We start from the raw sequence: 22912 nt of genomic DNA, 5'->3' as shown, positions 1-22912 counted from the left end.
GGGGTATGCAAGAGGCAGCTGGTTGATGTTTCTCTCTCATCGACGTTTCTAGCTCTCTATCCCTCCTCTTTCCTCTCTGTGGAAAATCAATAAAATATATATATTTAAAAAAAGAATTAAAAATTAAAACCTGGCAAGGCTGCTCTAACACAGGATGATGCAGCGGTGACATGCATGGACTCTGGCTTGCACATTTTGTGGTTAGCCCTGATTCTGACACTTATAACTGTGTGACAAAGCCAATTACTTAACTTCTTTCTGCTTCAGATTTTCCACCCATAACATGGGGAATGTTGTGGGGTCGAACCCTGGGTTCAAAATAAGACCACTTGAGGCTGGTTAATTAATTTAAAAAAAGCAAGCAAGGATTTATTGAACTGGCCAGGACAGCCACAAGAGCACCACAAGTGGGTGGACTCCAAATGACTGCACTGTTTCAGGGGTAGGCAGTCCCTTTTAAAGGTTCAAACCACAGGAATTTTCCTTTGTTCTAAATTCTAAATCCTAAAGACTAAATTCTAAAGACTGGGGACAGCCCACAGGGTCGGTTCCCAGTCACATCCTGCTGGACATTGGAATGTGGCCCTATCTTGCGATAGCGATAACACAGAAGCAGAGATCAGCGGTTAGACTCTAAAGATTATCTACAGTTTCTATCCCTGAAGCTACTGAGTCAGTGGGAATCAATCTCCTGTGGTCCTGGTCCCAGGCTAGGGAAAATTGCCTTAGCCTCCAGGTCTCCACCTGGAAGCTGAGATAAGTACCCAGTGTTTTAATCAGATGCAAGAGCCAGACTTAGCAGGGTTAAAATTCAAGCAGCAGTTTTTACCAAAGTATGGTTGCCACTATATTTCAGGGAAGATGGCACTACTGCCTCAGAGGATCAAAGAGGGCAATGTACTACTTTTTATAACCAGGGCAAACATGTAGCTGCCACACTTTCACCTGCATGAAAAGCATGGTCACTGGTGCACGCAGCTTCCCGGACTGTGAGAGGGATGTCCGACTGCCCTCGGAGGAGTCCTGGCTTAGGAGAGGATGCAGGCTGGGCTGAAGGAAACACACACACACACACACACACACACACACACACACACACACCGTGCATGAATTCTGTGCACCGGGCCTCTAGTAAATAAATAAAAGCATTCTAAAAACCAGAGCGCGCCATACAGGGTTATTGTGAGGGTTACTGAGGTAGTCAGGCAAAGCTCTGGCCCCGGGGAGCCCCTATGCATTGCTAGTTAAGCTCGGGGGCGGCGCGGCTCCTTCCCCAACCCCTTCCGGGCTGGGCCGCGCCACGGCTACGGACGCCCACCGCGCATGCGCGGAGGGGAGCCGGGGAGGTCCGCGCAGCCGCAGACGGGCCCGCCCGCCCGCCCCGCCCCCAGGGGTGAGGGGTCACGGGTTGCGCGGGGCCCGCGGCGCCGCGCTCTCCCGCCGGGGCGATGGCTCCCGCGCAGCGCTGCCCTCTGTGCCGCCAGACCTTCTTCTGCGGCCGCGGGCACGTCTACAGCCGCAAGCACCGGCGGCAGCTGCAGGCGGCTTTGGACCGGCTCCTGCCGCAGGTGCGGGCGGCGGGGGACGGGGGCGGCGGGCAGACCAGTGAGGACTCGATGGGATGGGCTGGGGGGACGGGGCGGGCAGACCAGTGAGGACCCGATGGGATGGCGGGGCTGGGCGCTCGGTGCCTCACTCTGCCTCACTCTGCCTCCCTCTCGGCCTCCTCCGGCCATCCCGCCTCTCCCGCAGGTGGAGGCCGCCCGCAAGGCCGTGCGCTCGGCGCAGGTGGCGCGGTACGTGCCAGAGCACGAGCGGCGCTGCTGGTGCCCGTGCTGCGGCTGCGAGGTGCGCTTGCACCTCAGCCACGGGACGCTGACGGTGCTGCACGGGGGGCTGCTGGAGCACCTGGCCAGGTGAGCCTCCCGCGGGGAGGGAGGGCCTGACCAGGGGCGCGGGTGGCCGCCTGCAGAGGGTGTGCCTAAGGGATAAGAGGCTTTGGGCTGCCACTGGGAAAGCCAGCAGGGCAGCCAGCTCGAGGTCACCTCCTCAGGTTCTCGCATTTTAGTTGAGGACGGAGACTGGACATCTGGAAGAGACTAGTGACTGTTTCTCTGCCAGCCTTGCCCAGAGGCAGAAACCCAGATGTCAGCTGGCATTACTTATCTAGTACCTGGCTAATACCTGAGCAATAGTCTATAATCTATCATTGAGATTATCCATATTCTCCATTCTCAGCCCAGAGCATAGGAAAGCAACAAACCGGTTCTGGTGGGAGAACAAGGCTGAGTTTCAGATGAAAGAGAAGTTCCTCATCTCCCCTCAGGATTATGCACAGTAAGTCCCGCTGAGGAGGGACGAAGGGGCAGAATGTGAATTCTCTGGGTCTGTGTCAAGTATTAGTTTCCTCTTAGTTGGAAAGTTTAGTAAAGAATCTATAAGTGTCTATTGTCTTCATAGGACTGTATTGGACAAGAGTCTGAGAGGTTTATGATCTAGTTGGGGATGGAATTGACAAGTGGGAGTTAGCAAATAGAGAGCAGTAGGTAGTAAAGGTTGACTAATCAATGAAGGGTGGCACAGTGACTATACCCAGCACCCACTCGCAATAGTTTTAGACTCTCTGGCCTCTGGAGGGCCCTTAGAAACGGAGTGCAGCAAGCTGGTCAGCCCAGAGGCAGTGTGAGCCTGGCTGGCTCCGGGAGGGACACGCAGCCCCTCGGCACCAGGCGTCTGGGGACCACATTCAGGTGGTGGAAGTGGACGTGCCAGAGAAGCTCACGGGGCGTAGTGTCTGTCATTCTGTTCTTCTCGGTGTGGAGAGGAATGAGGGAATGACGAGAAATGCTTCAATCCGCCCTTGCTGGTTTGGCTCAGTGGATAGAGTGTCAGCCTGAAGGGTCCTGGGTTCAATTCCAGTCAAGAGCACATGCCAGGGTTTCCAGCTCAATCCCCAGTAGGGAATGTGCAGGAGGCAGCCAATCAATGATTCTCTCTCATCATTGATGTTTCTATCTCTCTCTCCTCCCCCTTCTTCTCTGAAATCAATCAATCAATAAAAAATAAAGACCCAACACTTAAAAAAAAAAAATGCTTAAATCCCACTACCTGTCTTCACACCTGTGGCTCGGACTAGGAAATGGGAATCTGAGGCCAAAAAGCACTCACGTCTCATTACCTGATCCAGCCACATAGGGGTTTTGGGGGAGGGTGACTGAAGGATAATTAATCAGAAAAGTTTATGATTGAGAATTATGAGGACAGACTCTTGGAATTGATGAAAATACTAGAGGCCTGGTGCACAAGATTCATGCACTGGTGGGGGGTGTGGCCTGTGGGGATGATCAGCTATGGGAGCACAATGACCACCAGGGGGCAACTCTTGCGTTAAGTCTCTGCCCCCTGGTGGTCAGTGTATGTCATAGCAACTGGTTGTTCTGGTCATTCTGCCATTCAGTTGTTGGGCTTTTATTATATAGGAGGATAGTTTTGACTTTTAACCGTATACATTTTGTTGTTGTTAATCCTCACTTGAGGATAATTTTTGCATTGCTTTTCAAAGAGAGTGGGAGCAAGGGAGAGAGAAACATGGATGGCACATCAACTGTTGCCTCCCCCAACCCAGGCACATGCCCTTAACTGGGTATCCAACCAGCAACTCCAGTGCCTGGGCTGCTGCTCCAACCACCATACCACGCCAGCCAGGGCTAATTTTACACATGTTTAAAAAATACATTTTTATTTATTTCAGAGAAGAAGGTAGAGGGAGAGAGAGAGAGAAACATCAATGATGAAAGAGAATCATCGATCGGCTGCCTCCTGCACACCCCCTACTGGGGATTGAACCCACAACCCAGTATGTGCCCTTAACCGAGTCAAACCTGGGACCCTTCAATCTGCAGGCCGACACTCTATCCACTGAGCCAAACCAGCCAAGGCTAATTTTACACATTTTAAGACCACACGTAAGACCAGACAAGGCCAAGCCTGACTGACCAGTAATGATAAAATGAGCCTCTTTTAGGGTTAGACAGTTTGTTCCTTACCTAGACAGCAAAGAGAGTATGCCAGCCTCCCAGGTCCTTGTCCAGCATGCCAGACGGACTGCACTGAGACACCAAGGGCTGGGGGACCTCAGCATGAGTGGGGGGAGTGGCTGGGAGCCAGGTGTCAGCTGCAGCTGCAGCTGCAAGGTTCTCAGGTCGCAGCTCTGCTCTGTGAGAAGGACAGAAAGCCCGACCTCATCAGAACCTCATCAGAAGCTGGGGGTTGATGAGAAACTGTCTCCTGGCAGCCTCGCAGGGGAGAGAGGGTAGGAGATGGTCTCAGTCCCTTCCGGGCCTCTTGTCCTCTTGTGTCCTGGGATCACACAGGCATTTAGCCAAGACCGACAAACTGCTGTTCAAGGCTTTGATTAAGGAAATCAAAGCTACGTGCAGGGCTGCCAGGGCACTGTGGGAGAGCTGTTCCCCACAAATTAAAATTTCATTAGAGCCCTGACCTGTTTTCCCAGGGGTTAGAGCGTTGGCCCGCACAGCAGTCACGGGTTTGATTTTTGGCCAAGGGCATGTACCTCGTTGCATGTTTGCAAGCTCCAGTGGGGATATGTTGGGAGGAAGTCAGTTGATGTGTCTCTCACATTGATGTTTTTCTCTCCCTTCTCCCTCCCTTCCACTCTCTAGAAATCAATGGAAAAAATATCCTTGGGTGAGGATTTAAAAACTTTTTTTTTCAGTTAGAAAACAGATCCTAAAATTGATTGCAAAGACAAATTTCCCTAATTATAAGTCAAGTTGATAAGAATCACAAAAGAATAAGAATTCAAGTAACTTTTAAAAAATATTTATATTTTTTTATTTCAGAGAGAAAGGGAAAGGGAGAGAGAGAGAGAAACATCAATGATGAGAGAGAATCATTGATTGACTGCTCCCTGCACACCCGCTACTGATTGAGCCGGCAACCTGGCCATGTGCCCTTGCATAGAATCAAACCTGGGACCCTTCAGTCCACAAGCCAGAGCTCTATCCACTGAGCCAAACTAGCTAGGCTCAAGTAACTTTTGTTCACAACATTCTGACTGTATGTTGTACACAACATTTAAGACTGTACATCTTGCCGAAACCTGTTTGGCTCAGCGGTAGAGCGTCGGTCTGCGGGTTGAAAGGTCCCGGGTTTGATTCCGGTCAAGGGCATGTACATTGGTTGTGGGCACATCCTGGGTGGGGGGTGTGCAAGAGGCAGCTGTTCGATGTTTCTCTCTCATCGACGTTTCTAGCTCTCTATCTCTCTCCTTCCTCTCTGTAAAAAATCAATAAAATATATTTTAAAAAAAGACTGTACATCTTAAAGTGGTATTTTCTAAGGACTAAAGAACTGAAATCTTAAGCTTTGCTTAGTAGTTTCACTGTTAATAGTGATATTGGTATTCTGATACTTTTGTGTGTGTTGTAGGACAGTTTACCCTCGAACAACATGGGTTTGGACTGCATGGGTTCACTTATACACGTTTTTCAGTGGATCAAACCCATGTTGTTCAAGAGCCAACTTCCCAATTGCGAGTGTGTATGCCGAGGCCCAGCTGTAGTCATACCTGGATTTCAGCTGTGCAGGAGTTGGTGCCCTAACAGTAAACTGCCTGTTGATGTGTGAGGAACCAGAGATTTCAGTATGGCAAAAGGAAGAGACCAGCAGGCATGGAGGGATTTGGTTGGGAGGTATCAGTATGAATTTTTATTTAAGGAAATCAAAGCTCTGCCCTCTGAAAGAGCTATATGTGCACCTCTGGAGCAATAACTTTACTAACACCCAGCTTTGTTTCTAAATATGACTTTCTACTGCAAGAAAGCAGATCTCATTGGAGAACAGTTGATTTCAGGCTGGAGCAGGGAAAGTACACGGTGAACCCATGGAGTGGTACAGAGGACAAGAACTGGTTTGAAGAGGGTCTCAATAGCCACATCCTGTCTAATAAGAGTAATATGCAAATTGACCATCACTCCAACACAAGATGGCCACCACAAAATGGCCAGCAGGGGAGGGCAGTTGGGAGCAACCAGGCCTGCAGGGAAGGGCAGTTGGGGGGGGGGGTGTGGGCAGGCCAGCAGGGGAGAATAGTTAGGGGTGATCAGGTCAGCAGAGGAGGGTAGTTGGGGGTGGGGGGAACCAGACCTGCAGGGGAGGGCAGTTGGGGGTGACCAGGGCTGCAGGGGAGGAGGGTTAGGGGTGGCCAGGCTGGCAGGTGAGGGCAATTAGGGGTGACCAGGCCGGCAGGGGAGGGCAGTTAGGAGCAATCGGGCCAGCAGGGGAGCAGTTAGGCACCAATCAGGCTGGCAGGCAGAAGTGGTTAGGGGCAATCAGGCAGACAGGTGAGCAGTTGGGAGTCAGAAGTTCTGGATTTTGAGAGGGATGTCCTGACTGACCTGAGGGATTGGGCCTAAACGGGCAGTCAGACATCTCTCAAGGGGTCCCAGATTGGAGAGGATGCAGGCTGGGCTGAGGGACATCCCTCCCCCCATGAATTTTGTGCACTAGGCCTCTAGTATAGGATAACTTGAATATCAAAGAGTAATTGACTTTCATAAATGTGGTCATGGTTTCATGGTTCCATAGATGCTCTCAGGAAATGCATGCTGTAGTGTTGTCTCATGATGTCTAAAATCCATTTTTGCTTTGGCAAAAAGGAACTGTGTGTAGAAAAGAGAAGTAGAGTCAGTATGAAAAAGTGTTAACAGTGCGTCTGGATGAGAATACACAGGTGTTCATTGTACTATTTTCTTTTGTGAGTTTGAAACTTCTAAACATTTAAAGAAAAAGTTATCTACTGAAGATCTTTTCACAATTGGCAGGGCCTGAGGTTCTGGGCTGACTTGCCCTTTTTCTTTTTAAGATTCAAGAAATCCATGGTGAAAGGTTTGGATTCCTATGAGGAAAAAGAGGACGAGGTGATCAAAGAGGTAAGTCACAGGGACCCAGCCCCCTGGCTCTTGTGCCCATCTAAGCAGCCTCTCTCCCACAGATGGCAGCTCACATCCGGGCGGTGGAGCACAGCCGGCAGGAGGTGGTTCGGTCCATCTTAGAGGTTGGTTTCCCTCGGAGAAGCCAGAGCAGTATCCAAACCCACTGATCCCTGCTTCCCCAGGCCCAGCATTTCCCCTATCGGCTCTGAAACTCATGGACTTCTGCTTCACCTGCTCTGCCTGATTCCCTTGCCTCTCCACTAGGGGGAAGCCTTATCAGTGGAGACGATGTGGGCAGGGCTGGGAGGCGGGGCTGCTGCAAGATGGGCAGTACCCTCCATATCCTGGAGGCTGGGAGCACCCTAGGTAGACTCTTAAGCATCCTAGACACATTTATTTTTCCTGAATCAAACTCAGTCTCAGGCAGTGCCAGACCCAGAAGAGGGCTCTTCGGCACCTGGAAGCTGGAAAGGGACAACCAGGTAAGATTGGAGGGGAATCTCGAGTTGAGTTTGACTTGTTAGAGCATTCTGTAACTTTTTTCCCTAATATATACATATATATTTTTAAAAATATATATTTTATTGATTTTTTTACAGAGAGGAAGAGAGAGGAAATAGAGAGTTAGAAACATCGATGAGAGAGAATCAGCTGCCTCTTGCACAGCCCCTACTGGGGATGTGCCCGCAACCAAGGTACATGCCCTTGACTGGAATAGAACCTGGGACCTTTCAGTCCACAGGCCGACGCTCTACCACTGAGCCAAACTGGTTTTGGCTCTAATATATTTTTATTGATTTCTGAGAGAGGGAGAGAGAGGTAGAAACATCAATGATGAAAGAGAATCAGTGATTGGCTGCCTCCTGCACACCCCCTTCTGGGGATTGAGCCTACAACCTGGCCATGTGCCCTTGATTGGAATTGAACCTGGGGCCCTTCATTCTGCAGGCCAGTGCTCTATCCACTGAGCCAAACCAGCCAGGCAGCATTCTGCAGGCCAGTGCTCTATCCACTGAGCCAAACCAGCCAGGCAGCATTCTGTAACTTCTGGCTGGGATATGGGAACAAATCGCATCTTTGCCGTCCTTGTGGATCAAGGACCTTGTCTGCCAGCCTAGCTCCTGTCTGTCTTTTTCAGTCAAGTAGCCTCCACCTCACAGTGGCCCTCATACTTGGACCTGCCACCTGCCCCCGAGCTTGACTGGATGGAGACAGGACAACCCCTGACATTCATTGGTCATCAGGTACAATGGACAAGCCAGCTAGGAAAGCACAAATGCCCCTCTGCTCCCAGACACCCTCTCCCAGGTTTCCACCCATCTTGTCTTCGTTCTGTAGTTTTCAGGTGTGTTACTCACCCTCCATCCGTACCTGTTGCCCCCACTGCCACTTGGGAGTGCCAACACCCACCCTGTCTCCCCGGAGAAGTCCAGCTGATTACATCCCTAGGTGTCCCGTGGCCTCTGCAGTTAGCCCCTCCTGTATTCCCAATAGGCTTAATGCAGATTATCTCCCCTCCATCTTCCGCATCCGAGCAAGTATGTCCACTGCCTCAGTACATTGATCTCTTAACAGTTCCTGCCCCTCCCCCTGCTGTCTTTAGTCTTTTCTTTTTTTGTTTTTTTTTAATATCAGAGATGAAGGGAGAGGAACAGAGATAGAAATATCAATTATGAGAATCATGGATCAGTTGTCTCCTGCACACCCCATACTGGGGATGGAGTCCACAACCCAGGCTTGTGCCCTGGGCAGGAATCAAACCAGTGACCTGGTTCGTAGGTCAATGCTCAACCTCTGAGCCACACCGGCTGGGCCTTAGGCTTTACTCCAGCTGTACTGTGCTCTTTGCTTTGTGCGCATGCACTTGCATTGCCTTAAATATGCTCTTTTCCTCATGACCTCGTTACTAACCTCCCCTCAGGTTTTAGCTCAAATGCCACATTTCCTGGAAGGCTTATCTGAAGTTCTCTTTTAAATGGATGTAGTACCATGTACAAGCCTGTGAATGTAATTGTGCTTTTTTAATTCTCTTCCCCAACATGTATGTTGTAAGGGTTTTGTCTACCTGGCATGTAGCAGGCCCTTCTTTCTATGAAGACTGAGTCGTGAGGACAGGACTTTCAGTGGTTTCCTGTGCTCTAAAGAGTTTAGGGCACAGAACTAGCATGTGGTATTGGCTCCACCCGCCTCCTAGTTTGCCCTTTCTCTAGCTGTGAGTGCCTATTATCCCCCGGCTTTCTATATCTAGTTTTTTCTTCCCCACTTCCCACTGCAGGACACGCCAGGAGTTGGTAACATCCACTCAGGTAAGTGTTTCTCCAACTGTAAGAAGTACTTAAAAAAAAAAAAAAAAGGAGTTGAATGGCTCCTTGGCCTTCTGGCTAAGATCAAGTGTAGTAACTTTTTTTCTTGTTGTTCCACTTAGTTTTGCATTCATTTGTTGATTCTTATGTCCCCCAACCAGGAGGGAATCCACAACATAACTGAGCTACCCTGCCAGGGCATAGTATCTATTCGGGACCAGTTTAATATAGATACATCCTTTAACTGAGGACAATGTATCAGATGGGCTTTTGGAGCAGGGAGATGGAATAGGAACTTGCTCCATCCACTCCATGCTTCGGCCTGGTGTTGCACCAGGAATGGTGCCCCAGGAGAAATAAGATTAAGATAAAGCACTAACTGCAATTAGCTGCCCAACAGATAAATGGAGGAAGATGTGATCAATAAAAAAATGAAAGCTTGCCATTTGGACCTAGAAAGTATTATGCTGAATATAAGTCAGAAAAAGACAAATACCATACAGTCTCATTTATATGTGAAATCTAAAAAAAAACCAAGAGAAACAGGCCCATATAGAGAATAAGCCAATGATTTCCAAAGGGTAGGGGGGTCAGGATGGGAATGAAGGAAAAAAAGGGAAGAAAACCAATTGATGAAGGGCTTAGATCCTGAGTATATCAAGAACCCCAAGCTCAGTAACGAGCGGTTCCTCAGAACGGCTCAGTGAGGCTGGCCTGTGCTGGAAGACTTGTTCATTGCTGGCGCAGTGGGAAACGGCAGTCACTAACAGTCAAGCGATGCCTTAAACATGTGTTGTGATCCAGCCATTCCAAGAGTAAAGACAGGCTGTACACAAATGGTCATAGTAGCCCCAATCTGAAAACAGCCGCCTCAGGTGACAACTGGAGCAGCCCTCCCCAGGGAGGAACTGCTGGCATCCGCACACGGGACTCTCCGAGTAACTAGCGGTCTCTTCCAGGCGCCACGCCGCCCTGGATGGCGCCAGAGGAGCAGGGCTCTGGGAACCAGCTGATAGGCCCTTCCTATGAAGAGTTTCTTAAAGAAAGTGAGTGAACTAAAGAAGGGCAGTGGGGCTCTTCAAAGCTGCCTACTCACATAAAGTCATTACTTGTTACAGAGGAAAAACAGAAATTGAAGAAACTCCCCCCAGACAGAGTTGGAGCCAACTTTGACCACAGCTCCAGCACCAGTGCGGGCTGGCTGCCCTCTTTCGGCCGGGTCTGGAACAACGGGCGCCGCTGGCAATCCAGGTATGGGCCCAGGGCCAGGACCCCTCTCCCCCCAGCCATCCTTTGGTCCCGTTAACTCCTCATTTCCTTTCAGGCATCAATTCAAAACTGAAGCCGCAGCAAGGAACAAACAGCAGTCAAAGAAAAAGGTTTCCTAAGGCTAGAAGCCCACCCCTGCCGCTACTCTTTGTGACCGCCTCGCTTAGGAAAGACACACCCACTTACTGATTTAATAAAGGTTTATTTTTCAAAATGTACAGCTGGTGAGATCTGTTAAAAAAAAAAAAAAAAAAGTAAAGAGCATCAGTCTACGGCTTATAAAGGGGAGCCATATTCCCACACAAGCCCCTGGATTCTTGCTCACCTACTGTTCACGCATCTTCTCCGGCAGCGGGGGCATCCCCGCCTTTGGTGTTTCTGGTGTAAATCACCTGGGCTCTGTGCTTTGAGACCAGTTTAATAAGTCCTAAAGAGAAAGAACAAGGCTTTCACATAGCGCTGTGTTTCACATAGCAGCATTTCCAAAACAAATGCTGAATTTGAGCATGAATTCAATAACAGACACGCTACATTCTGCGTGATAGCCTAATTTTACTTATCCTTTGGAAATGAGGGGACTCACCACCTGCTCAAGATGGCCACCCTCACAGCACTTAGAGCACAAAGATGACATGTTAGAATCATATTACTAACCACTGCTGGTTAGCCAAGCCTATGCTTTTTTTTTTTTTTTTTTAACGAATTTCAGTTAAAATATTTAAGATGGCTAAATTGGCCATCGTGGCTATAGTTGAGCATCAACCTATGAACCAGGAGGTCACTGTTCAATTCCTGGTCAGGGCACATGCCTGGGTTGTGGGCTCGATCCCCAGTGGGGGGTGTAGAGGAGGCAGCCCATCAGCAATTCTCATCACTTATGTTTCTATCCTCTCTGAAATCAATAAAAATAAATTTTAAAAATATGTGCAAAACCACTCCAGTGCAATAACCCCCCTCACCTTTGCTGAGGAGCTCCTGAAGGGCGGCCCTGGCCAAGGAGCCGCGGATCTTCAGCCGCTCGGAGACCACCGCTGGGGTGATGAGCTTGTAGTTGGGAACTTCCTTACAGAGCTTCTCGTACGTGGCTTTGTCAAACAAGACCAGGTTATTGAGCTTGTCCCGAACTTTGCCTTTGGACCACTTCTGCTCACAAAAACAAAAAGGAAGGGTCAGTGCCCCTGACAGAAGCCCCCTTGCGCTCCCAGACAGCTCTATCAGAAGCTCCTGTATTGGCAGGGCTGGGAGGGTGGCAGGACCGAGGTACCTGGGCCTAAAACTACAAATTAAAATTCAAATAATTAGGATATAAAGTAAGAGACCCTGGTAACCTTTAATGGCATCACATAAATCAGGCTTTGAACTCCACATGGGTGGAGTTCCACCGGACTGGTTGGAATAATGTTACATGAGAGGCACCAGAACAAATGTCTTCAAACACATTTGAAGTTCCGAGTAGCATGCACCACACCGTTCTTGAAATGAGAAAAAGCGAGAATGGCGATAGACGCATGAGCTCTGATGGTCTGCCTCTGCATCCCACAACGCTAAAAGCTACACATCACTTACTACTACGGCCGTCTGGGACGGGCGCCCCCGTTTTCCTCCCTCTCAGAGGGGCTCACTCCTACCTTCTTTTTGGCCTTGCCCCCAGACTTGTTCACAGGGTCTTTGTCTTTCTTGGCCGACTTTCCAGCATCTTTCTTCTTCTTGTCGTCCTTGGGCGGCTGTGGAAGAAAAGTGGGGATAACCGCCGGCCCCTAGCGCGGCCCAGACCCCACCGCCGCGCCCGATCCGGCCCCAGCGGAGCACGTGGCGGCGGGCCACCCGCCCCGGCTGCGGCCGCGGTCCCGGGCCCCTCCCGCGGAGCCTGCGCCGCGTGGACACGGCGCCGCCGGCGTCCGGGCCGCAGCGCCGCACTCACCATGGCGGGGGTCGGAGAGCACAGAGACGCTGCTGCCTCGCCAAGATGTCGGCCCGAGAGGAAGCGCCGCTCCCCACCGGAGGCAGAAGCCGTCCCCGCCGGCAAGCGCTTCCGGGGCAAAGGGCAAGAGGCGGGGCCCGCGGAGGGCGCCCGAGGCCCCGCCCCTCGCTGGAGCCGGAAGCGGAAGCGGGCTGAGCAGCTGGGCTCCGATTCCGGCGCCGGGCCCCCGCCGGCCTCGTCGAGCTGCGCTGCCGGTTCGGGAGCGGCCGCGCGCTGCTCTGCGCGGGCACTGAGAGCCGGGAGCGGGACCGGAAACCCGCTGCGGGTCCAGGCCCCCGGTTTCCGGCGTCGCGCCCCCCGCGCGTAGCCTCACCTGCGCCAGCGCGGCCGGCGGCGGGAGGGGAGGTGAGGGCGGCGGGGCGGCGGCCGCGGCTCAGCCAGGCCGCCCGCCGCCCGCTCGCCGCCGGCGCAGCCATGGCTATTTTCAGCGTGTACGTGGTGAACAAAGCCGGCGGCCTGATCTACCAGCTCGACAGCTACGCGCCACGAGCCGAGGCTGAGAAAACCTTCAGCTACCCGCTCGACCTGCTGCTCAAGCTACACGACGAGCGAGTGCTAGTGGCCTTCGGCCAGCGCGACGGCATCCGGGGTGGGCTGGGCTCGGAGGGAGTCCGCGGCGATGGGCTGGGCTCGGAGGGAGGGCGCCCCGCAGCGGGGGGCTGGGCTCGGGAGGGAGGGCATCCTCGGCGGGGGGCTGCGGCTGGGGCTGGGACCCGGACCGCATCCCTGTTCCCTTGGCGGAATCCACTGGATGGGGCTTCGTTGACACTCCCCTCGCCTCGCCTCTCCAGTGGGCCACGCAGTGCTGGCCATCAACGGCAAGGACGTGAACGGCAAGTACACGGCCGATGGCAAAGAGGTGCTGGAGTATCTCGGAAACCCTGCCAACTATCCCGTGTCCGTGCGATTCGGCCGGCCCCGCCTCACCTCCAATGAGAAGCTCATGCTGGCCTCCATGTTCCACTCGTAAGTCCTCCAACCTGGCCTGCAGGAGCCCCTCCCGCGGAGCTCCACCGCTCTAAGGCTGGCGGGTTAGTGCTCCGGAGGCAGGCGGTCTCCTGAGCGGCAGTGCTTACCTCACTCTGCTTTTAAGTCGTTAGGAAAACTGTTCGGCCAGGTTTTAGGCAATACTGGCATTGGTGGCTATGGCTTATGTCAGCTCTTTTTATAGTAAGAAATCTTCAGGATCATTTTCTGTTCTCACCCACAGCATGAGCTGTGATGGGTATGCTAGGCTTGGGCTAAGTAACATTCCCATTGTTAAGTTTAATTGATTCCAGAGAGAGAAACATCAATGATAAGGGAGAATCATTAATCAGCTGTCTCCTGCACTCCCTCTACTGGGGATGGAGGCCACAACTCTGGCCTGTGCTTTGACCAGGATCCCTCGCGGATGCTGTCGCGCTGGCCGAAGGCCATTAACCCTGACCTCCTGGTTCATAGGTCCGCGCACAAGCATTGAGTCCAATGGTGGGCTTCAGGGTTAATTTTTCCAAAGTTCTTAATGTCAAATGTTGTATAGCAAAGTATGGGTATACAATAAGACCTCACTTATCCTCCTCAGTGGGTTCTGCAACATTAAGCAAAAGAAGGTACAGTTGGCCTTGAACCAGAGGGTTTTAGGGGTGTGAGCCCAACACAAATAACAACTCCCAAACAACTGTCTTCACTGGTGTCTGAAGCCCAGTGGCTGGAGCATGGTCCAGATGCCAGGATTGAAGGTTGGAGCCCCATCAGGGCACATACAAGAATCAGCCTGCGAATACCTAAACAAGTGAAACAGTCAATGTTTCTTTGTTCCCTCCCTAAAAACCAGTAAGTAAAACAGCATACAGCTGCAGTCGGCCCTCTACCTCCAGGAATCCCCTACTATGGATTGAAAATACTATTTTTGATCCAGAGGTGGTTGAATCCTTCGATTTGAAACCCCTGGATAGGAAGGCCGACTCTATGGTTTTTGGGGAAACTGTGTATAAGTGGACCCACACAGTTCAAACCCATGTTTTATTCAATTTTTAAAAAAATATATTTTATTGATTTTTTTACAGAGAAGAAGAGAGAGGGATAGAGAGAGTTAGAAACATCGATGAGAGAGTCATTGATCTGCTGCCTCTTGCACACCCCCTACTGGGGATATGCCCGCAACCAAGGTACATGCCCTTGACCGGAATCGAACCCGGGACCTTTCAGTTCTACCACTGAGCCAAACCGGTTTCGGCTCAAACCCATGTTTAAGTGTCAATTGTATCATGAAACCAGTTTTGCCACAGGTCAATTGATGTGAAAAGTTCCTATGGCATCTCATCATGTTAAACGATGTTATTTGAGGACATGCTGTAAAATCCTTGCCGAATTCGAGTGAACTGGAAGGGAATTTTGTTCCCTCTGCCCAGTGTGCCTGCCTCACACTGTGGTGTGAGCTCGGCCGCAGAGGCCACCTCAGCGGCAGGTCCGGGAAGCACTCGCCCTCACGCAGCCGCGCGTCCCCAGCTCTGCCTCCTTTGCAAATAGGCTGTTCGCGATCGGCTCTCAGCTGTCTCCTGAGCAGGGCAGCTCGGGCATCGAGATGCTGGAGACAGACACATTCAAGCTGCACTGCTTCCAGACCCTGACAGGTACGTCTCCAGAGAGGCCCGGGGACGCAGTGGGCTGGCTGTGGGAGGGACTGGCCAAAGCTGGGGGAAGCAGCGGCTGGGGCTTCCCGGGCAGTCAAGCATGGACACGCTGTCTGTTTTGTGAATCCAAAGCTAGTTAATGTGTAATCTGCCGCTGGTTTTGTCCACACCACCAGAATGCTCAGCCCAGTTATCTTGTGCACACACAAAACTTACTGTCAGCTCCTGGTGCGCACATTTTGGAAAGTGTTGTTTCAAAATGAAATTTGAATGCCAAGTGGTGACCTTTGGATCTTGAGTTCCATTGCTTCACTCCCTTTTAACGCAGATAATTGAAAGTTGCCTGAGTTTGTCCGCTGCCTGCACTTTCTGCTGAGGGACCCCCAACTCCAGAGGAAAGTGATAGAGAAAACTCAAAGCCTCATCTCAGCAGAGGGATGTGATAAAATCACTTCAGCTCTTGGTCTCACGATGGATTTAAAGCTTGCCTTTCTGCTCTGGAGCAATAAGGATAAAACGAAACGGGCTGATGAAGTGTTTTGCCAAACTGGAGTGCTGTACAAACACAGGGTGACGTGTTAGTTGCCTCTCTCCCTTTGGTAACCATTGCTGGCCCCTCCCTAGGAATCAAGTTTGTGGTGCTGGCAGACCCTAGGCAAGCCGGAATAGACTCTCTGCTCCGAAAGATTTATGAGATCTACTCAGACTTCGCCCTCAAGAATCCATTCTACTCCCTGGAAATGCCTATCAGGTAGGTGGTCCCACTCCCCAGATCAAGTTCTGCCCCAACCTGTGTGCTCTCCTCCAAAGCCACCTTGAGGTCTGATAGAGCTTTTAAAAAACAAAGCAAGAGCGAGCAGCCTTTTACTTATTTAAGAAATTCATGACTTTTCCTTGGAAAGTGTATCCTTCAAGCAGGCACTTCACTGGCTCTGCCTCTGTACCCAGAGCGGGGAGAGCCTCAGCCGCTCCCTCTGTCCTTACGTGTGCCTCCTGGGCCTGGTGCAGGTGTGAGCTGTTCGACCAGAACCTGAAGTTAGCCCTGGAGGTGGCAGAGAAGGCTGGAACTTTTGGACCCGGGTCATAGGCTGAACCTGCAGCACCCACTGCTGCCTTCCCAAACGCAGCTCTGTGGCAGGGCCCACTGAGGCCGCCAGTGGAGTCCCGGGCGCCTTGTTAGTACACCTGAAGGGGGAGGGGCTGAGCTTACGGTACTGAGCCCTGAGCCTACTGCCCTGCTCTTCCCTCAGACCTGTCCCGGTCCCACTCCTGACTCTGCACTTTATTTATGGAGGAGTGGGCCCATAAATGCTGTAATAAACATTCCTTTGATCTCAGTGTTTGCGATCCTAATTGATGGTTTTGGTGGAAAGGCCCAGGAGGGGAGGCAAAAATGATAAGGAATTCTGGGGAGATAATCTAGTAAGAAACACACAAATGTGCTCATTAAATGAGTGAACGTGGGACTTTGAATCAGGGCCCTTGGATCTAGTTTCATAATTGCTCTGTCTTTTGGGCTGGTGATGGTGGTGGTGATGGTGATAGAACTTTACAGGTGTTTACAGCCAGGCTTTACTGAATTGTTGCTTTATCTCATTTAATCCTCACACTCAAACCTGGGGCGAGGCTCTGTGCTGCAGTCTCAGAGGCCGTTCCTGGCAGACCCAGGCTTCTGCGCCAAGCCCGGTAACCGCACCTCTGAGGTGATGGCTGAGGCAGATAGTGTTAAACTGAAGGCGGAGGAGACGTACATTCGCAGGAGGCCGTGTCCGCTCTCCCTTCCAGGGAGCTGGCTCTCACTCTCAGGGTGGGAAGAGCAGGCCCCAGGAGGGTGTTTTTGGGGAAAGCTGCCTGGCTTATATATTCCTCTTGAAAGAAGGATTAACTCGCTATCCGTGTTTAGTATCAAATCTAGCTTTAATCTTTTGGACCGGGGTCATTGGCTAAACCTATAAAGTCTTCCTCCCCTCCCACCCATACCGGACGGGAGGGGTACCCAGGATAACGGTGAGAGTGATGGTCGCCCCTGGCCCCTGAGGAGCTGGCAGTAGCAGTTACCTCTGCTGAGAGGCCTCAGGGCAGAAGGCAGGGCCACGTGGGGCCGGGCAGGGCCCAGGAGAGAAGAGTGGAGGGGACTCCTGGCTGTAAGGGCTTCCTGTTTGAAGGCAGAAAATAGAAGCTAGTGGAATCCTAGAACAGAGGGTATCTTTTCAATAGAGCGCAGGAACCTCGTTAGCCACTGCTCCTGGCGGGGAAGAGGAGCAGAAGGAAGGCCAGAGCAGCCCTCCCCTCCCGGCGGGGGCGGGGCCGGGGCGGGCTCGGACCTGCCTCTCACTCCGCCTTCGCGGGCACGCGGCCCATCTTGGTGCGGATGTTCCGCAGGACGAAGAAGGCAGCTGTGCTGGCTGCGCAGATCACTTCCGCCACCCAGAAGGCTGTGCTCCAGCTGTAGTGCTTGGCGATGGTGCTGAAGGGCAGCCCGGCCAGAAAGCCACCCACTGCAGGGAGGAGGAGCAAGAGCAGAGTCACTTGTGAAACTAGTCAGGGGGGCGCCCCAGCCTCTAACTGCCCATGTGGGGGTGAGGCAGAGACGAAAGGGGATTGCTTACCATTGGCCATGAGTCCCACGATGGCATGGGAGGTGCCACACAAGTTGGGAGGGGCACTCTCATTGGCAATGACTCCAAACAAGGCAATGGGACCGTAAGAGGAGAAACCAAACAGAGCTCCCAACACCAGGATCCAGAGCTGCGGGGAGTGCAGGCGGACTGAGCGGCTGGGCAGCCCACCGCCCCACCAGAGAGGAGGCACCCCAGGAACACGGGACCCCTCACCCACTCCCAACTGCCAGTGCGGAGCCGGGGAGTGGCTGCCGCCTGAGGCCATGCGGGGGGAGATACAGGAGCCCTGCCTCTGAGTGGGACTGGCGGGCACGGCAGAGGGGACAAAGGTGAGGAACAGGCAAAGATAAGGCACCTCCTGCTCCGTAAAGCCCGTGAGCTCAGAGAGAGGGTGAAGAGCCAGAGTCCAGAAAGCAGCGTCCTGAGGAGCAGAGGAAGAGGAGAAAACCAGAGCAGAGTCAGGGCGGGCACCGAGGTGCAGAGGAGAGGAGCCGAGGCACAAGCACAACCAGAAAGGGAAACGGCCAGAGGAGAGCGAGTCCGTGGCCCTTGCTTCCTCCTCATTCCGTGCCTGCCTTGCCCAGCCCTTACCTTGGGGGCGTCCCTGGTCACGGTGACCCGGAAGAGGTACATGGACGCCGTCATGCCTGCCATCATCAGCAGCAGCAGGCCATGGCGAGGGTTCCCGTGGGTGGACGGCCGGGCCTGTGCAGACGGTCCAGCAGTGTCAGGCCCAAGACCCTGGACTCTGACACAGGCCTCTGCTGACGGCCGTTCCAGTCCCTCCACCGGGACCTCCGATGCTCTGGGGCCAAACTCCAGTGTCCCTTCCTCCCCACAGCCAGTTCGGGACTGCTGGCCGCTGCACCTCCTTCCAGACATTGCTGGGCGTGTGAGGAGCCCACTGCTAGCTGAGAAATTCTGGCTCACTTTGACATAAGTTATATATTTTTAAAAACCCTTTCCCCGAAGGCCTGATTTCCACATTGGCCTAAACCAGCACATGCCAACCTGCCTGTGCCCCAGGGCTCCCCCCTCTGGTGCCTGTCCCATTCTGGCTGGGAAGGTGTGTGTGTGTGTGTGTGTGTATTTTTATATATATACACACACACACAGGGAGAGTGATTTCAGAGAGGAAGGGGGAGAGAGAAACATCAATGATGAGAGAGAATCATTGATGGGCTGCCTCCTGCACGCCCCACTGAGGATGGGGCCTGCAACCTGGGCATGTGCCTTTGACCAGAATCAAACCCAGGGCCCTTGAGTCCACAGGCCACTGCTCTATCCGCTGGGTCAAACTGGCTAGGGCTCTGGCTGGAAGATTTAGGGACCCTCCTGTCCCTTCTGCCCACTCACCTTCGCCATGGCCTGGTCGGACAGGTAGCCGGCGGCAATGCTGCCGACAAGGCCCCCGACCTCCAGGGCACTCATGTAGGAGCTCCCTGCAGGGGGTGGGAGAGAAAAAGGTGTTGCACATTGGTTGTCCCTGAGGGTCCCCAAGGGCTGGTCACAGCTGCCTGCATAGCACCAGCCTCGGGAGAGAAGAGGAGGAAAGAAGGGAAGCACCTGCACTGGTTTCTGTCCCAATGGCCTCTTACCCACAAGGGCTGACTGTCCTTTCTCCTGGATGAGGAAGAACTGGCCCCAGTCCGTACAGCAGGTCTTCACTCCAAACACCACCAGGTAGCCCGTGGAGAGCACCCACAGGTAGGGGGACAGCAGCAGCTCCTGTAAGGTGCTCTCCTCCTTCACGGAGCCTGGGGGGGGGGGGGCAGGCCTCAGGCTCTGCTCTGCTGCCCTCCCCCAGGGCGCCCGCCGGCCAGGAGCAGAGCCCACCAGAGCGGGGCAGCGAGGTCCCTGACGCCCGCTGCCCGCCTCAGCCAGGGGGCGACATGAGGACGGGGCGGAGGGAGGAGAGCGCGGCCGCGGCCGCTTAGGCTGCTGCCGGGCCAGAGAAGCCCGGTCTGTGGGGAGGGGTCAGGCGAGAAGATGAATCCTAGCACTATGGGCGCTGCCATTTGTCTGGCACTTAAATGTGTTTGGATTGGAGTTTTGTCTACGCCCACCCTCTCCATCACCATCCTGCCCCTCCCCCTGGCCAGCACAGGCCGGGCACCCGCTGTGCAGGTGCGCACACGTCACTGGAGCCAGTCCTCGATAGCATGGCCACGCATGACCGAGGGCCCGCCTCGCCGCTGCTCACCCTTCTTGCCCTTGGAGGGGGTGGGGTCCAGGTTGCGGAGTCCGACGTCGGCGGGCTCGTTGCGGATGAGCAGGAGACACAGGAAGGAGACGGCCACACACAGCGCCCCGGACAGGGCCAGCGTGCTGCGCCAGCTGTAGCTCTGGGCCAGGACCGTTGCCAGGATGGGGCCCAGCCCTCCAGCCAGGTTCATGCTGGTGGACAGGATGGCCCACCAAGTGCCAAACTGAGACGGCTCAAACCACTGCGGGGGGCACAGAGGGACAGAGTGGGCAGGTGCCCAGCCTCCCTCCCGCCCACGCGGAGGAGGGGCTCCAGGGGCAGACCTGGAAGCTCACATGACGGAATGAGGGGGGCCATTCCCCTCATTTCCGCCTGATCCCCCGTGTCAGGCTCCTAACACCGACAAGCGGCGGGAGCCGGACCGCACTCCTGACAAACCCCCCGGCGGAGGCGGAGGAGACCTCACCTTCCTGAGGACCTTCCCGCACGGGGGCCAGCCCAGGCCCTGCGCCAGGCCGTTGAGGAACCAGAGGGCGGCGAAGGCGGACACGGTGGAGCTCCAGGAAAAGGCCACGTTGACCAGGCCGACCAGGAGCAGCCCCGACGAGAAGAGCCAGCGAGCGCTCATCTGGTCAGACAGCACTCCGCTCACAAACTTGCTGATGGCGTAGGCTGCCGACTGGCTGCTGGTGATGAGCCCTGCAGGGGGGGACAGCCCTGGGTCAGGGGCAGGCAGAGGCACAGGAGAGGTTGGGGAGAGGGGTCGGGGGCAGAGGTGCTGGCAGGGTGAGGCAGCTTCCTGCCAGGAGCGCCAGGAGGACCGTGCGGGCCCTGCCCCGTGCGCCGCCCCGCCTGCCCCGCGGCCTTTCGGCCTCCTGGGGAGTGCCAGCGACAGCTGTCTGGAAGCCAGAGGGGCAGGACAGGAGCCCCTCCCGGGGTTCACATCCGCTTGGTTCCCTCACCCTGGTGCCCAGGTCTGTGGCCGCTCTGCTCCCCGCCTTTGAGCATGGGGCGAAGGACTTAAAATGATCGGGGACGTAGTCCTCCGGAAAGGTGGCCTGCTGGGCACGCCAGGCCGCGGTGCCGACCCGCTCCGGGCTCTCGGCGCACCCGCACCACAGGCAGCCGGACTCAACCCCTGGGCGCACACGCCAGCAGTGCCTCTGGGCACACGTGGACAGCACAGATCTCAGGCGGCATGGATCACATCCTTCACCCACACCGCGGACTCGGCCCCCGCCTGCGCGCGGCCACCGAGCCGTCCCCGCCCCTCCGCTGTGCAGGTGCGCACACCACTGAGCCGCACACTCATCGGCCGCCGCCCCGAGGGCTCACCCAGGTCGTCCTTGTCCAGAGGGACCTCCTCCACCAGCGAGGGCATGACGAAGGAGAAGGTCTTGCGGTTGAAGTAGTAGAGGCTGTAGCCCCCGTACATGGCCGCGAAGATGACGGCGCGGTAGTAGCCGTAGCCCCGGGCGGCCATGGCGGAGCCCGGCCTGAGGCGGACAGGCGCTGACCGGCCTCTCTGCCGCGCTCCCTCCGGCAGCTCCGGCCGATCTGCTGAGCTGGCCTCCCCCTCCCCGCACCAGGCCCTTTATAGCCGCCTCTGGGCAATCATTAAGCCGGCAGCGCAGCGCGGAGGGAACCCGGTGTCCTGGGGAGACAAGAAAACAGAGTGACAGCCAAGCTGCGGGGGCCAGGGCGCCTGTGTCCCCAGCCGGCCCCCTGCCGCTCCCCGTGCTCCCGCCCCGTCCTCCGTCGCGGTGATTAACGGCTCCCTGACGACTGCCTGCCAGCCCGGGGGCGGGGGAGGGCCTGCCGCCTGCCCCGCACCGCCCGGCCCGCCCCGCCCTGCCCCGCCTGCCCCGCACGGCCCGCCCCGCACAGCCCCGCCCGCCCCGCACCGCACCGCACCGCCTGCCCGCACCGCCCGGCCCCGCCCCCAGCAGAGCTGCCGCGGGCCCCTGGGTGCGGGGCCGCACGGGCGGGGTGAGCCGCACGCCCATCGGCAGGTGCCGGCAGCGCCACGTGCGAGGCCACGGAACTGGCCCAGCCGCGTCCCCCCAGCTCGGCGCCCGGGCGGACCTGGCCCGATGCCGCTCCAGGAGGAGGCCGCCCGGCGGGGCTCACAGGGTCACCCCGAGGCCTCCCAGGGCTGGAGTCGAAGGGTCACTCGGCGCCTCCGGTGCCCTGGGCCCGTGACCCGGCGGCTGGGCCGCGGTGCCTGCCGCCCGCCCCGCCTCCGAGGCGGGCGCCACCGGGCGGAAGGAGCGGGCGGAGCCGGACCCTGCGGGGCCCGTGGGCGCCCGGCGGGCGGCCGTGGGGGAGGGAGCTCGCCCGGCACAGCCATGGCCTCCGCTGCCCGCACCGGCCCGGCGGGAGGATCGCCGGGGCGCGGAGACTCCGCCTGATGCACGTAACGGAGCGGCGCCGCGGGCCCCGGAACCAGCGCGGGGCGGCTCCGGCGGCGGCGGAGGGGGGCCTTCGCTGGCGCTCCGGCCCGGAGCTGGGCCTGAGGTCGCCGCTCCGCAGCCACCTACCAGCGCCCGGGAGCCCGGGGCGGCGGCGTCTGCGCCCAGCCCGGAGGGCGGGGGGGGGGGGCGGAGAGCCCGGTCCAGGCCCCGGTTCAGACCTAACCCCGCCGTCACCCCGTCCCTGAGCCAGGGCCTCTCTGTGGGCTGGCAGCTCTGCTTTCTCTTCTGAGAACGCATTTGTACCGGTTCCGGAGAGGAGGGAGGGAGGGAGGGGATGGAAACGCCAGGAGCAGAGAATCCCTGGCTCTCAGGCCCACGGCCACCATGGAGCCAGGCCAGCAAGCTTACATTTGTACACACCAGCAATGAGCTCTCAGAAAGAGAAACCAAGAACACTAGTACAATCGCATTTCCCATTGTAACAAAACAAAAAATAAGGTACCTAGTCCGGCCCACAGGTTTGAGCATCCACCGCGGGGTCGCCAGG

General features: G+C 55.4%; 4 protein-coding genes and 1 long non-coding RNA gene across 13 annotated transcripts; 2 read left to right on the top strand and 3 right to left on the bottom strand.

The window, feature by feature from the left end:
* Positions 1-1378: 1378 nt before the first annotated feature.
* CENATAC (centrosomal AT-AC splicing factor) lies at positions 1379-10746 on the top strand. Of its 2 annotated transcripts, XM_084895626.1 has the most exons (11): positions 1379-1568; positions 1753-1916; positions 2239-2337; positions 6887-6953; positions 7016-7078; positions 7374-7438; positions 8095-8200; positions 9232-9262; positions 10219-10305; positions 10378-10510; positions 10584-10746. In XM_084895626.1, the coding sequence occupies exons 1-11, from the start codon at positions 1449-1451 to the stop codon at positions 10645-10647; spliced, it is 999 nt and encodes a 332-aa protein (XP_084751752.1). In that variant the 5' UTR covers positions 1379-1448; the 3' UTR covers positions 10648-10746. The 2 variants fall into 2 exon arrangements, with proteins under 2 accessions (XP_084751752.1, XP_084751753.1); XM_084895627.1 differs by lacking the exon at positions 10219-10305.
* On the bottom strand, positions 9307-10231 carry LOC311628405. The gene is made up of 2 exons (XR_014796018.1): positions 10024-10231; positions 9307-9986 (listed from the first exon to the last, which is right to left on the bottom strand). It is a non-coding gene; the product is annotated as an uncharacterized lncRNA (long non-coding RNA).
* Positions 10715-12559, bottom strand: RPS25 (ribosomal protein S25). Its single transcript, XM_084895648.1, has 5 exons — positions 12450-12559; positions 12157-12252; positions 11488-11671; positions 10854-10955; positions 10715-10759 (listed from the first exon to the last, which is right to left on the bottom strand). The coding sequence occupies exons 1-4, from the start codon at positions 12450-12452 to the stop codon at positions 10861-10863; spliced, it is 378 nt and encodes a 125-aa protein (XP_084751774.1). The 5' UTR covers positions 12453-12559; the 3' UTR covers positions 10715-10759; positions 10854-10860.
* A 236-nt stretch (positions 12560-12795) lies between these two features.
* TRAPPC4 (trafficking protein particle complex subunit 4) lies at positions 12796-16461 on the top strand. Its single transcript, XM_084895637.1, has 5 exons — positions 12796-13098; positions 13301-13475; positions 15021-15124; positions 15749-15875; positions 16133-16461. Exons 1-5 carry the CDS (start codon positions 12924-12926, stop codon positions 16209-16211), a joined length of 660 nt encoding a protein of 219 aa, XP_084751763.1. The 5' UTR covers positions 12796-12923; the 3' UTR covers positions 16212-16461.
* Positions 16462-17022: 561 nt separating this feature from the next.
* SLC37A4 (solute carrier family 37 member 4) lies at positions 17023-22530 on the bottom strand. 8 transcript variants are annotated; one of them, XM_084895604.1, is made up of 11 exons: positions 22037-22530; positions 21287-21605; positions 20418-20650; positions 19949-20192; positions 19344-19502; positions 19102-19187; positions 18337-18450; positions 18101-18166; positions 17734-17872; positions 17449-17622; positions 17023-17275 (listed from the first exon to the last, which is right to left on the bottom strand). In XM_084895604.1, the coding sequence occupies exons 2-10, from the start codon at positions 21432-21434 to the stop codon at positions 17456-17458; spliced, it is 1356 nt and encodes a 451-aa protein (XP_084751730.1). In that variant the 5' UTR covers positions 21435-21605; positions 22037-22530; the 3' UTR covers positions 17023-17275; positions 17449-17455. The 8 variants fall into 8 exon arrangements, with proteins under 8 accessions (XP_084751730.1, XP_084751729.1, XP_084751727.1 ...); XM_084895603.1 differs by having other exon boundaries at positions 17023-17279; positions 22037-22529; XM_084895601.1 differs by having other exon boundaries at positions 17023-17622; positions 22037-22529.
* Positions 22531-22912: the final 382 nt, after the last annotated feature.

Source organism: Pipistrellus hanaki, assembly GCF_964339955.1.
Source record: "Pipistrellus hanaki genome assembly, chromosome: 9".
Lineage (NCBI taxonomy): Eukaryota > Metazoa > Chordata > Mammalia > Chiroptera > Vespertilionidae > Pipistrellus > Pipistrellus hanaki.
Note: the sequence above shows the minus strand (reverse complement) of the source record. Positions and strands in the feature narration are given on the sequence as shown.

Excerpts from the sequence above, each read along its gene's own strand:
- CENATAC (XM_084895626.1), top strand. The coding sequence starts at position 1,449 with ATGGCTCCCGCGCAGCGCTGCCCTCTGTGCCGCCAGACCTTCTTCTGC. Across the intron at positions 1,569-1,752 it reads TGGACCGGCTCCTGCCGCAG|GTGGAGGCCGCCCGCAAGGC; the intron begins GTGCGGGCGGCG and ends CCTCTCCCGCAG. Across the intron at positions 9,263-10,218 it reads AGTTGGTAACATCCACTCAG|GCGCCACGCCGCCCTGGATG; the intron begins GTAAGTGTTTCT and ends GGTCTCTTCCAG.
- RPS25 (XM_084895648.1), bottom strand. Across the intron at positions 11,672-12,156 it reads GGGGCAAGGCCAAAAAGAAG|AAGTGGTCCAAAGGCAAAGT; the intron begins GTAGGAGTGAGC and ends TTTTGTGAGCAG. Across the intron at positions 10,956-11,487 it reads TCAGGAGCTCCTCAGCAAAG|GACTTATTAAACTGGTCTCA; the intron begins GTGAGGGGGGTT and ends CTTTCTCTTTAG.
- TRAPPC4 (XM_084895637.1), top strand. The coding sequence starts at position 12,924 with ATGGCTATTTTCAGCGTGTACGTGGTGAACAAAGCCGGCGGCCTGATC. Across the intron at positions 13,099-13,300 it reads CCAGCGCGACGGCATCCGGG|TGGGCCACGCAGTGCTGGCC; the intron begins GTGGGCTGGGCT and ends TCGCCTCTCCAG. Across the intron at positions 13,476-15,020 it reads CTGGCCTCCATGTTCCACTC|GCTGTTCGCGATCGGCTCTC; the intron begins GTAAGTCCTCCA and ends CTTTGCAAATAG.
- SLC37A4 (XM_084895604.1), bottom strand. The coding sequence starts at position 21,434 with ATGGCCGCCCGGGGCTACGGCTACTACCGCGCCGTCATCTTCGCGGCC. Across the intron at positions 20,193-20,417 it reads GCGGGAAGGTCCTCAGGAAG|TGGTTTGAGCCGTCTCAGTT; the intron begins GTGAGGTCTCCT and ends TGCCCCCCGCAG. Across the intron at positions 18,167-18,336 it reads TGACCAGGGACGCCCCCAAG|GACGCTGCTTTCTGGACTCT; the intron begins GTAAGGGCTGGG and ends TCTGCTCCTCAG.